This window comes from Rhinolophus sinicus, chromosome 2, assembly GCF_057876585.1.
Source record: "Rhinolophus sinicus isolate RSI-liver-muscle chromosome 2, RSI-T2T, whole genome shotgun sequence".
In the NCBI taxonomy this organism is placed as follows: domain Eukaryota; kingdom Metazoa; phylum Chordata; class Mammalia; order Chiroptera; family Rhinolophidae; genus Rhinolophus; species Rhinolophus sinicus.
Genome location: NC_142502.1, coordinates 124,595,011 through 124,608,509, shown reverse-complemented (window position 1 = coordinate 124,608,509; position 13,499 = coordinate 124,595,011). Strand labels below are relative to the sequence as shown.

Below are 13,499 nucleotides of genomic sequence, written 5' to 3'. Positions count from 1 at the left end.
GATCAACATCTGTAGCCAACAGTAATGAGATAGCAGAGCCCAAAGACACTACAGACATTTATCAGCAATTTAAAGAAAGGTGGGCTTCACTGATTTATAGGATTTCCTCACTGCTATTTAAAAGTCCCTCTAATACAGGAACTTTTTGTCAGCTCAAGAAGGAAGGCAAGCACTTGAAACAGTAAGAAGAAACACCTATTTAACTGTGCATTCACTCTCATAAGAAATTAACTTACTGCATCTTTTTCAGGGTTGCAGACTTTCACCCAGAGAATATGGTCCAAGAGCCAATCAATGGGCTTCTCCTTATAGAACATAAATATGAATTCCACAATCAGAGTTAGGTCTGGCGCTTGAAACATTTTACCTGAAAAGATATTCACAGTAAATAACTGTAATAAAACCAAGCATCAATATGGCTTAAGTGAAACCTATGTAACAGACACACTAAAGCTTGTGCTTTCAACTATAAATCATTATGAATAATGTTCCCACTGGTCTTATCAAAAACAAACCTGCTTTAGCTAATGATTGAGCTGTCATCTGGGTATAAACAGGTACACTGAACTCCGGACTTCATTACAAAATCTATCATACAACTATTGGCTCAAAGGATTCAAGAAACAAGTCAGAGATTTTTCCTTCATCTCTTATTAAGATTTTTCCCATTAAAAAAGAAAAAAAAGGAACTGAAAAGGTTTCACTAAAAAAATTTTTAACTAATAAATGCAAAAAAACAAGGACTCCTATTTCTGTCTTCACTTAAACCTTCACAAGATGTTTTTTGACTCTTAAAGATAAATGAACAATAAGATCAAAGGCCCAGCGTCTAACACGTCAAGTTTTAAAGTACTACAGGAAGTAAAATGTTATCCTCTGGGTGCTTTTTAAAACCTGTAAATTTCCTTCAAATCTTCAGCTTTAAATATCTTCTCTTCAGTTGGATAATTTAGGAATTTTAGTGAACAAAAAAACATATTAAAAATGAGCCCTTGACTCATTAGTGAAAAAAGAAACATTAAAAATGAGCACTTTTTATTGACTCAATGAGTCAATAAAAGTAACAAATGAATACAAATTAACGAACAGAGACTTCATGCACTATATCAAATACCAGGGAATTCATATTAGAAAACTGTTACTGCACCATTCTTTTTAAAAGAACCCCTATCTTGCGAAAGCACTGGGCTATGAAAAAGAAACTGGAGGTGTCAAAGGAGAACTCGGACATGCTCTCCAGGACCAGGTTTGGCTTTATGGATGGATATAAGCCGCCAGTGGGGTTGCCTTGTAGAACTCTGCAGAGTAAACACTACAATCTTAGAAGCCTCCAAATACTATTTTGGGTTCACTTTCATCATTTCATACCTGGAAGTTTACCTAAGCTAAATTTCCTCAAAAGCAATTCACTTTCACAGAATAAAGACAACTTTAAGATAATAAACAAAAACCCCCAAATAAAACAAGTAGTCTAAGATCCCAAGAGTCAGTTATTTCTGAAAAGTAGATAACCTCACACTTTTCTTACCAATAAAGCCCAGCTGGGAGAACTCGAGAATCATCCATTCCTCAGAAGAAAGTTGAAGGGCAAAATTTTTTATAGTGTTAAAGTAATTCTGTTTGACAATAATATCATCTTCAAGCTAAAGAAAGTTGAACAATCATATTAATAATAAACCAGAAAGAGAAGGAAAGATTTAGACAGAAGGATCTTTATTATGGAAATATTCAAGCATACTTTTATAATGAAAATCAAGAAAACAATGGTCAAAAATGATAAAAATACAAAACTAAATTTAGTTTTATTAAAAGAAAATGAGGAAAATAAAACAGAAGATCCACATAGCAAGTCAACTAAACCACCCCTGACTGTGGGGAGATAACACTACTACTACATGAGTTACTCCTTTGTGGTCTTTTGTAGTACCCAACATGATTTACACTATCCTTTTTCTTTTCAACGGAAAAGAAGTGTTATAGGCCTTTTAATTTTTATTTTTTTTTTTTGCTTTTAACATAATACACATATCAAGTCAAAGAGAAAGTCAAAGAAAAAGCTAGTAGCTTTCCTCCTCTGCCCTCCACCACCATGCTAGTTGAAGTGACCAATGTTAAAAGTTGGGTGTGCATCCATTTGACACCTTCCATGTGAACATACAGACCCATCCATACTTAAGGTTCCCATCCACCTCTACATTTTTATTAAAAAGGGGGATATTACAAAACTGGTTTTTTCCTCTTAATGTATCATGCTTATCTTTCCAAGTTAATAAATACATATTTAAACCATTCTTTTTAACAGGTGCACAATATCCCATGCTACCAGTATACAACAATCCTTTCAACCCTGCCCTGCTCACAGGCAGATATCCAGGTTTTTCTCATTTATTGCTCAGTGCAAACAATGCTGCACTGATATTCTTATATACTAGCGTTTTTCATTTCTGTAGGCTAGATTCTTAAAAGTTCCTTTGATTTGTACTTTAAAAGATATCTTCAGAATACTTAAAGTCACCATAGCAGTTCACCAAGCACCGGTGAACTCCATATGCTCTTCCAGTACCATGTGTCCTTATGCTTAGAATTTGCACCAGCTCAATAGGGCGTGACAGAGATCAGCAATCGTGAATGCATGCGAAGACGTCCTCCCCAGAATCTCCTTCCATAAAATTTTAAGTCACAAGATGATTTTAATATCCTAAGAAAATTTATTCTTAATTTTATAATTTCTTTCTTTTCTTAATTTTATCTTATTTCTAGTTACCTGCAAAGTAATTTGCATTATTTTAGTATTTAGATTTTTCATGCATTTAAGTCTTTTAAGCTTTAGTCTTCCTACCTGTGAAGAAATAGGAACAGTATTTGGAAAAATATGATACTGACTCACCAAATACTTACTGAGTTTTTATTATGTTCCAGATACTGTACTAAACCCCGGGAATACATCAGTGAACAGACAAGATGTGTTTTACACCCTCAGGGCCTTTAGTGAAGCTGGAGGGAAACCCGGACAAAACAGAGAGCTATGTGGGCACCTACCCTTGCTTTCTGAAAGCACAGATACCTTCACTCAAACCTAAACATTTACTGCATGAGCCCAAAGGAAAGACAGTATCAGATAATTTCAAAATTTTCCAATAAGTAAATTCAAAAACAAATTGGGGCAAATCTAAATATGTAGAGATGTAAATGAAATAGTCAAATGCCAACTTAAAACTCAGTATAGTAATTTTGGTTACCATATTTAAATTCACATTTTTGATATTAAATTAGAAAAACTGCTTTGTTCCACTCTATGTCATCACACAGCTTCACTTTTTAAAGAAACTTCTTTAAGATAATTTTACATTCCCATGCAGCTGTCATACCAGAGACCCCAAATACCTGTGACCCAATTTCCCCCATATCACTGCAGTACAGTATCACAACCACAAACCTGACTTTGCTACGATTCATCGACCTATTCAAAGTTCACCAGTTTTACATGCACTCAGAATTGTGTGTGTGTGTGTGTGTACGCATGTTTAGCTCCACACAGCTTTATCAGGTGTAGATCTGTGTGAGCACCACTGCCATTAGGACACGGGACAGCTCCATCACAGGGATGCTCACGCTACCCTCATATTCACAACCCCACCCCCCTTCTCCCACCACTCTGAGCCTCTGGGAACTGAGAGTCTATTCTCCAGCTCTGTAATCCTATCATTTCAGGAATGTATGCAAATTACGCATTTCAGCGTAATTCCCGAGATCCAGGATGTTCTGTGCATCAGTAGCTCATCTTTTTTCATTCCAGAGGATTCCAAGGTATGGATGGACCACGGTTTGTTTAACCAGTTACCTGGTTGGGCTATTAGGAATAAAGGTGCTATGAACCGTCATGCACAGGATTTTTAGTCAACATACATGCTTCTCTGACATCAGTGTTTTATCACGGCAAGAGCCACTCAGAGAAATCTAATGTATCTCATTAGTGATCGCTAGTTTTCAGAGGGAAGCTACAAAACATGCAAAATACTGTTTTTACAGTATGTAAATGTAGTATCAGAAAGACGGGGAATACTATATATACATTTTTACTTAATTTTTTTAAAAGTATAAAGAGAAAACCAAAACAATAGTGGCTACCCATGGGGGCGGGAAGAAACAGAGTGAAGGGGAAAGGAATAAAAGTGAGACTTCTGTGAATGTATCTTGTTTTGTATAAGTTCTGATTTTGGACTGTTATGTTTTTCATAACTAAAAAGAAAGAAATCATAAAAACTGAATACAAACTGAAACAAATGAACCTAGTTTTATATCAAGATGGCAGCATGGTGACACAGTATAAAGAATTATTTCAACGGACTTTCAAACAGAATTTTGACTGTATATCCATATCAGGATAGTCTAATGGGGAAAAAAAAGACAAAGAAAATTTAAACTGCATTCAGCAGTCTGTCAGTAGTGATACTGGTATTGTTATTTTGAAACTATTTAAAAATTATGTTATTAGGATAACGTTATTCAAAACCAAGGCTTCAAATGTAAGAGAAAAGAAATATATATATAAATTCAAAACGGTAAGTAAAAACCCTAGAACCTTACTTTTGAAATGGTAATATCAATATAAATGGGATCTCTTTTGCTTGCTGAAAGGCCGCGAGGCAGGGACACCGCAAGCACCCCGACTGTGACCCCAAACACCACACGCCTCCCACAGGAACAGCGCTCCTTAGAAAAACGGCCAGTTCCAGATCTGGGGTGGGAACTGTACATGGAGTGCCGGTCAGCAAAGCAGTGATCAGAGAAGATGGACTTTCGTGGAAAGAACACAAGAGCCAATCAGGAGACATTTCCCTGGCTTGTGATGTGACAATGTGAGCGTCAACATGAGTGACAGTACACGGACTGAGTCAAATCGGATACATTTTTTAAATCCATGAGTTCATACGATACTTTCAAAATGGCCACAACTGGAGATTGCTAGGGTCAGTTTAAAAATTAATAAAGAGGAAGAATTGAGCATTTATTTTGCCTTTCCTTTGTGAACTACTTTTCAAGGTAACCAAATAGTTGAGGGCAAGTTCTGTATAAGAAGAACACAGCTTATAAGAACATTAGAAATTATAGAATTAGAAAATTACCATTTGGCAACTCTTCAAGAAATAACTGATCTGGGGGGAAATAATTAATCGATGCCAAAACCACAGGAGGAATGGCTGGTGGGGAGCTTAAAAAGGAAGAGATGAGGCTGAAACACCAAACCCACCGATGAATTTCAGCATCACTAAAAGTGGGACAAACAGACATAATATGCCTCATGTCATATGGTAAGAATTACATAGTACCACCTATGAAGTGCTTGAATCATGGCACAGTTTTCCAGAAGACACTGCCTTCAATTCCAAATTATTTGTGATGAGCACGTCACAAAACTGTGTGGGGTGCTGTCCCTGGACACTTCATTCCAAGCCATTCCTGCAGAACACTAGGTCAGGTGGCATTTTCCTCTTCCCTTTAGGTGCACATCTGTGGTGACCACAGAGAACCTGACTCGATCGCCTTCTGAAAAGCACTCTCTAAAAGACTTGGGTAGCATATTCCCCAACATCTGCAATCTTGAAGTCACATCCTTAGAATAATTATGAAATCTGGGTTAGATTAATTTGCTTCTTTGCCCCTCACCCTAATTCTCTCCAAAATTTGCCAGGTGGTTTCTGTCTTTCATAAACATTCAAAACTAGCACAACATAGGACTTTTCAGGCTAATGTGTTTTTGTATTTTGTAGATCATAATGAACGCACTGAGAGAATTTTGTATCATATGAGATTATGTGAAGACTTGAATATAAAGCCAACTCCCTCCTTTCTGAGGCATTATTTTTGGGCACATAGGCTAATTTTAAGAATGTTCATTGGATTCATCTTTGAAACAGTTAAACAGTTGGAAATAATCTAAACGACTGACAATAAAGTCATTACGATATCTGAATGATACTTCAAGAAGCAATGAAAAATTACACCCATCTATGATTACTGGCATACAAAGGTGTCTACGGTATGTTAAGTGACAGCTAAATAGGCTATAAAACGGTATGATCCTGTTCTTGTAAAACAGGATTGTATTAAATAAATTTACGTGTGTAAAGTATAAATGCCTAACACATGGTAAGCAGGTGATAAATACAAGTTCGTAGCTGCTGGTATGGTTATAATATCTTACATGGTGACCCAGCTTAGGGGAAGTTTTCCTTATCATTCTCTTTCTAAACCCCATCCTTTCCTTAATTTCCTAAATACTTACTTTTCCTATATTCCACAAAAAAAGCTTTTAGGCTCCATGAATTCTCTCCTTAGAGAGAAATTTAAAGCAAAATTTCAAAGTGATGTAACTATACTTTTAAATTCTCTCTATCAAGTTCTTGACCATAATGTAAACATTTATATATTAGCCCTAGAACAAACAGCAAAGTTCAACTACAATTATATTTGGGATATGTTAAAACAAAACATTTTGAAATTATTATTATTTTGAACTTAAAAGAAGACTTCTCTAAGGTATTTAAAGGAAATGTACTCTCTAAATCTAGGACATTGTGTTTTTATACGCACAACTGCTGTATGCTGTCATATACAATGTTAACTTCTGACCCTATCACCATTTACATCTCCCATCTGTGAACCAAGGAACGCTTCACGCACATTTGAATGTAGCTGGCCTGACGTAAAATGGCAAGGGAGACAAAGCCTGTCTTCAATAAGTCCACCTTCCCATGTGATGCCAGGCTTTTTCCTTCTTTTCTCACCTCCATCACCCCCAATAGTTGCCTACTCTTTCCTTTCTGATTCAGGGACCCAGAGCCTCTTCTCGCCTTGTCATCCAAACATCCTCCCAGGAAAGGATCTAATCAATTTTTTATACTGAAAACGATAACTGATAGGCTTAGTGTGCTAGCCTCAGGGTTACTGGCATTTCAAACAATAGATAAAGACCTTTGGTTAAAGAAATGAAATTCTACTTGTGAAATTTAAGCTTAAATCTCACTCTCAAGGAGAATGCAATTTGAAAGAAAAGAGCTTCCTAGATTATTTAAGATATTGCCTACCTGGCTAACTTACAACCCATATCATTATAGACTTACTCTTTTAGGCATGCTGCTAAAAGTTGGACCATAAGAACTAAATGCCGGTTTTATTATCTTCAATATATTAGGTTGGTGAAAAACTAAATGCGGTTTTTGCAATTATTTTCAACCTTTTAAACCGCAATTACTTTTGCACCAACTTAATAAATGTAAATGTACTGTAGCAAACAAAAAAAACAAACCTATACGACCATAAGACCACTAAAAAATATTATAAGGGAAACCTTCTTTAAAAATTTCCAAATAATTAAACCTTAGTTCTTCTTAACAGTGGAGAGACGGAGGATGAGAGAGGATGGAGGCATGGGAGAAGAGGAAGGAGAGAAGTGACCTATTCATTGTCACACCAAGTGAAGAGCTAGTGTTTGTGCTAAACCAGAGAAGGAAACACACAGCCCACGTTCTCAATCACTCTGACAGACCCTTCTGCTCTGTGATATATTGTTAGGATCTTACAGATCTTAGAGGGTTTACACTTTCAAAACATTCTGTTTCAATGAAAATATACCCTTGATTTTCACACATTCTTTAAAAGTGCGAAAAACATGAAAGGAAAAGCCACACTTACTTGAATATAATATATGCCCTTTTCTTGCGCATACATCATTAGAAAACAATAATCTAGGTTTTGCTTCGTTCTCCATCTGAAATAAATGTTTTCAAAAATAAGTAAGAATCAGACTCAAATTTAGCAAAATAGAATTGGATGTATTATATTTTATAAAATATTATATATAACACACATTATTCTACAGTATGTACATATATTGCATATACACAATATTTACATGATATATATACATGATACATATATACGATATATATCTAATACACATATAGATATACAGATAAACACACATTCATGATATATCAACTTAGGAGAGAGTGAAAGAGAATTCACTTTTCTCTAATGAAGCCTTTATCAAAATGTATTCCTCAAACACTAATCCTCAAGATGTCCTGAGGAAAAATGGAGTCTAATACCAAGTAAGTTTCAGAAGCAAAAATATTCCCCTTCTGGATACGTAACAGTAGTATATTTATTATAGGCATTGAAACATCCAGCAGTAAATACATTTGTTGAAAAAAATTTTTTTAATCTAGTATTTTCCAAACTTCCTTGACCACTGGCCATTTTTTCAGTAATACCTTACAGTCTCTGGGAATTGGTGCTTCAAAAATTATACTTTGGAGATCACTACTCTGGTGCCTAGGACAGTGCTTTAAATACAGGTAGAGATGAATAAATATGTATTGAATGCTTTAATAGCCCAAAACATCGTATTAAAATTTACAATATTGAGTCCTTTCAGTGAATTCTGGTAGCCTACAGAAACACAGTGACTAATGTTGGACAAGAGAAGTGGTTCTAAAAGGCAGTTAAGAAAACCACAATAAAATAAAAGCTTTGACTCGTACTAAGTAAACTTATCCAGAATATCTCATAGGCCGGTCTCAATTTAATGAGATTACCCAAAACTGTTTTAACCAAATTCAACCCTAAATTTAAAAAAAATATATATATTTATTAAGAGACAATTAACCAATTATGTGGTTGTATCTGTCTTTGGGACAAATTAACAACTCAAGAAATACAATAAATCTCTTCCCCAAACACCATTTTTTCCTTTTTCTCTGGTTATGGAAAATCCAAAACCGATGTCTCTTAGGTTACTTTGTTTTTAAAAACAACAAAATAAAAGTTTTTAAGTTCTTAAATTTTAGAGATTTAGAGACAAATAAATCCAATTGACTGCATGACAATATAATTTTACAGAACCGTATTATTGTTTTTATCACTTGTATTGAGTCAATTCTCATTTATGTTACATACAGACAAGGGGTTTCTATCTGAACCAACTTCTGAGATATATTGAATATACTCTTAAGGAAAGTCATAACATCAGAGCAACAGCAGTTATAAAAATTGCTGAGTTTACCAAATTCAACCTCTCATTAGAAACCCTATAGAATTTCCAATAAAATACCCCAAATTCATCAGCTCTCACTAATTGGCTCAACCCTAAAGTGTGTTAAGCTTTGATAAACAAGAATTATATTTATCATATATTATACTCACAAGGGTGGGGTTTAAACAATACAGGCTCACCTTACTCTTTCTTTAGAGTCTCCAAATGTCTCCTTTAAGTTTGTCAAGTCAGGATAATAGCTTGCAGGAGGCGATATTATTTCCACCAAACCAGAACTGATTTCTTTAGAAAATCTATCATAAGAAAGGTCAGCTAAGTTATTTAAATCCTGTGAGATTTTACTTATCTTAATGCTCAACTTACTTGTGTTAACATAAAACACACCAGTAAGGTAACTGTTATGGTCACAATGTATTCAATGAAGTAGCTCATCACTGATTTGCCAGAAAATAGACTTTTCTAATAGCACAAGTTTAAAAAAAGAAAAAAGGCTTAAAAAACAGTGTAAAATGCCACTACCCCTAGAGTAGCATGGAAATCCTAGGCCAACTGCTGATATTACTTTCCTAAAAAGTATAAGAATTTTAACAAATCAAATCAAAATGCCACAGAAAATAGGAACTGAAGAAAAACCAACTAATCAATGTGTGTGTATATACATATATTTATGCAAAAAACGAAGTCCTTCAATTTTCAGGAAGGTTTAGTTGTGAGTTATACACTGTATCATTCTAAACTAGTGTTTCTCAACTGGGAGCCATTGTGTCCCCCGAGGGCACAATGAGCAATGTCTGGAGACACTTGGTTATCATAACTATGGGCAGTACTGACATCTAGTGGGTAGACACCACGGATGCTGCTAAACATCCTACAACGCATGGGACCGTCTCACAACAAAGAATCATCCAGCCCAGACATCAACAGTGCCAAGGCTGAGAAACTCTGCTCTAACGTTTTCAAATCAGTCTTCACCGACTCAAATGTCATTTCTTTCTCACTTGCATCCTCCCTTATTTCATTTTTTTGCAAATCTCCACAAAATGCTCATGCAATTACCTGCCTTCGCACAAATGTTCTGAGTGCTTAACTGCACTTCTGTTTTCTGGGTATGGTTTTCCTACACACTGAGGAAGAAGGGAATTAACAGAATCCTCACTGCATGAGGCCCAGAGACCTGCCCATGCGGCCCACGGGAAGGGGTACCAATGCTTACTGCCCTGGTCCTACATTAAGGAGTCTATACTAAGTTGTGCTTATATGAAGGCTGCCAAGAAATGGAGCACATGAGGGAAAAAATCTAACCAATGCACAGTTTAATATATATTTAAAAACACATATATTTTTAAATCTCCGGTTTTAGCATTTTGATAGACAAATATAATAGACCTGCATTATTTTAAATCTAGAGTTGGCAAATAATTGCTGCTTCTCTTTTGTCTTTTTAAGTAGAAGATATGTCTTTTGGGGTCAAAAATAGATATAATTCAACAAAGAAACCCATGTCAAGACTAATTTTTATGATATAATTATTAAAACTACAAAGGCAATATTTTTAAAACTAATGATCCCTGGAATTTACTAAGCTTCTCATCTGTTACCTGCCATGTGTCCTGCTCACAGTAAATTGTTACTCTTCCCTTGCAGAAGGAAGAACAGATTTAGACACAGTTTAGCACTGAGGTTTGAAACTGCTACATGGCTATCTGCCCTGACACAGAAAATTTTTTACTTGGTAAAGAGAGGATGAAAGATTTAAGTAATCTCATGACTCTCTCTATATTCACCGTTTTCCAGATTAAAGACTGCTATTTGATAATGTTATACGAGTATACATATAACATTCAAGTCTTTTCTATAATGAAATCCACCAATTTAAACCATCAGATAATTGGATAGATATGTACCTACTTTATGACAATGTAAACCACCTATTACAGGTGTCCAATGAACACTGAACTCCACAGAGAAATGAACTATAAAATATTATTTTCACTTCCATAATTAAGAAGAACTTACTCTTTTTCCAGGTTGGCTATAACACCATGTACATAATCAATATCTGTCTGGGAAAGAAAAAAAATTATACCTACGTTCATTGTTTTTATTTAACTTTTAATACTGAACTCAAAATTAAATAAACGATTGAAACATTCATTGAAAACATTACGTTAAATTTTCAGACAACTTATGGGATTTGCATTTCTGTATTCTAGTTTATTGCACCACTACATATCACTGAGTACTTATTAACACAGTAAGCAGATAACTAAGCATTTATTATTTTCAATTGTCTATGTTTAATTCAATACAAAAAAATGAGCACAAAAACTATTTCTACTTCTAAAAACATCCAAACTGTAAGTAACGAATAAATAACAGTTGCAGATGCTATAGGGAAAGATATTTCCACTCGCAATCATAAAACTGGGTTAACGACTTGCCTCTGTAGCTACCAGCCTATATAAAGTAAGTCACTTATCTGAGACTCAGTTTCCTATCCTATTTAAAAACAAGGTGGGAAGAAATAATACCTCATAGACTATGACATTAAATGATAAAAACGTAATAAAAAGCTTTGATATTATTCTGTATTAACAGGCTGATAATGGGAACCCAAGTCAAGAGCACTTTAACCACAGTTAGAAATAAATGCTTATCAGACCTGTGTACTTTTAAATTACATATAAATGAAGATCCAATACCACGATCGATTTTATATGCAGTGACAGCTTATATTAAAATGCTCAATTGTTAAAGAAATCAATTACACACCAAGTCTGATCTAGTTATAAAGTCTGCCAAACACAACTTGAGGAAAAACAAACAAAGATAAAACTTAACCCTGGAAATTACAAAACTTTTGAATTACGAAATGTTTTATTAGGTTTTCTGCAAGAGTATTTTAACTTTAATTTCGTTAATTGAAAGTAATGCCTATTTTTATGGTTAAATGTAAAGACTTAAGAGTGAGACATCTTATTGAGACCACATCTTTCAAACTCATCAGAGCTATGGAGATACACCTGGGACACAGCTCAAAACCCTCCCCACTTCCCCTACACAAACGCAAACAGTACGGATCTCTTTCTCAATAAATTATCATCCACATATTTAACCAGTGAGTATCTTACTACTCATCAGGCTCTAATTTTAGAGAACATGATCAAGCCTGGTTTATACAAACTTTAATAAGTTTAGCAACAACCTGAAATGCAATTTGATGCGCATTTACTGAGTGTCAGTAACCTGCCTATCCAAGGAAAAGGGAATACAAATATAAACAAGACCAGCTCCCCGTCCCCAGCAGGCTCTCCAAGAAAAATAAATTTGTATGAATGTAGATTTATTATTATGTAATGTGCAATAAAATTTATGAAACGCAAGTGCTCCACACCTAATACTGCACGTAATCCTTACCTTGCATGCTGACTGACATAGCTAACAAAAGATTCATTTAAACGACTGCAATTCGTGTCACTTTCATACAACAGAATCGATCCTTTCTGGCATTAGCTGAGGGAATTGTTCTGGGCCTCTTCTGAAGAAAGTTAAACGTGTAACTGGCCCAGAACACACAGCCAGGCTAGTCTGTGTCGCCACTTGCCTTGCCTCTCCCCCACTCTTAAATGTTGGCAAAAAGACAGGCAGTCTGACATCTTGGGGCTTGCTTGATTTAAGCTAAGACAGCACATTTTCCTGGGATTTTTAAAAAGGCATGTAGAGACTTTTTAAAAGGTAGTATTATCATCTAATTCTGAAAATGTGTCTGTAAATCTAAAACCAAGATATGTAGATTCAAGGGGTATGTAAACAGTATGCTTGGGACAGGTGGAAAGTGGACATACACAGCAAAAGAAGAGCATTTTTTTCCTGCAGAATCAAGTGTTCTTCATGGTTAACTAAAGTTTAGTATTTTTGTATTAAAACTAGGAGGTATTACTGATACATACTGCAACATGGGTGAACCTTGAAAACATTATGCTAAGTGAAAAAAGCCATTCACAAAGGACCACATATTACATGACTGCACCTTATATAAAATGTCCAGGATAGAAAAATCTATGCAGACAGAAAGTAGATTAGTAGTTGCCTAGGGTTGAGGGAAGGATAGTATTAATGGATGATGGCTAGGGGTGCAGAGTTTCCTTTTGGGTCCTGAAAATGTTCTAAAATTAATCGAGATGATAGTTACACAACTATGACTTTAAATAGGTGAATTGTATCTAATGTGAATTACCAAAAAAAACACACAAAAAAAACACACACACAAAAAAACCCTAAGACATAGGATAAAGTTAAATGTAAAATACAAGTATTTCAGATTATGCATGTAGAATTGTGGAACTACAAGGTCACACAGATTCTCTTAGAGATATACGAGAGGTGATCAAACAATACAGTAAATGTTTAATTTTAAAAAATGACAGTAAAAGACACATTG

General features: G+C 35.0%; 1 protein-coding gene across 3 annotated transcripts in view; it reads right to left on the bottom strand.

The window, feature by feature from the left end:
• The window catches only part of MGAT4A (alpha-1,3-mannosyl-glycoprotein 4-beta-N-acetylglucosaminyltransferase A), a 95,813-nt gene that overhangs the window by 22,751 nt on the left and 59,563 nt on the right, over positions 1-13,499 (bottom strand). For all 3 annotated transcript variants that reach the window (XM_074332346.2, XM_074332347.2, XM_019753866.3), the window contains exons 6-10: positions 11,075-11,121; positions 9,238-9,351; positions 7,696-7,771; positions 1,529-1,643; positions 237-367 (exon numbers count right to left, since the gene is read on the bottom strand). In XM_074332346.2, coding sequence (XP_074188447.1) covers positions 237-367; positions 1,529-1,643; positions 7,696-7,771; positions 9,238-9,351; positions 11,075-11,121 — 483 coding nt within the window. The remainder of the gene's footprint in view (positions 1-236; positions 368-1,528; positions 1,644-7,695; positions 7,772-9,237; positions 9,352-11,074; positions 11,122-13,499) is intronic.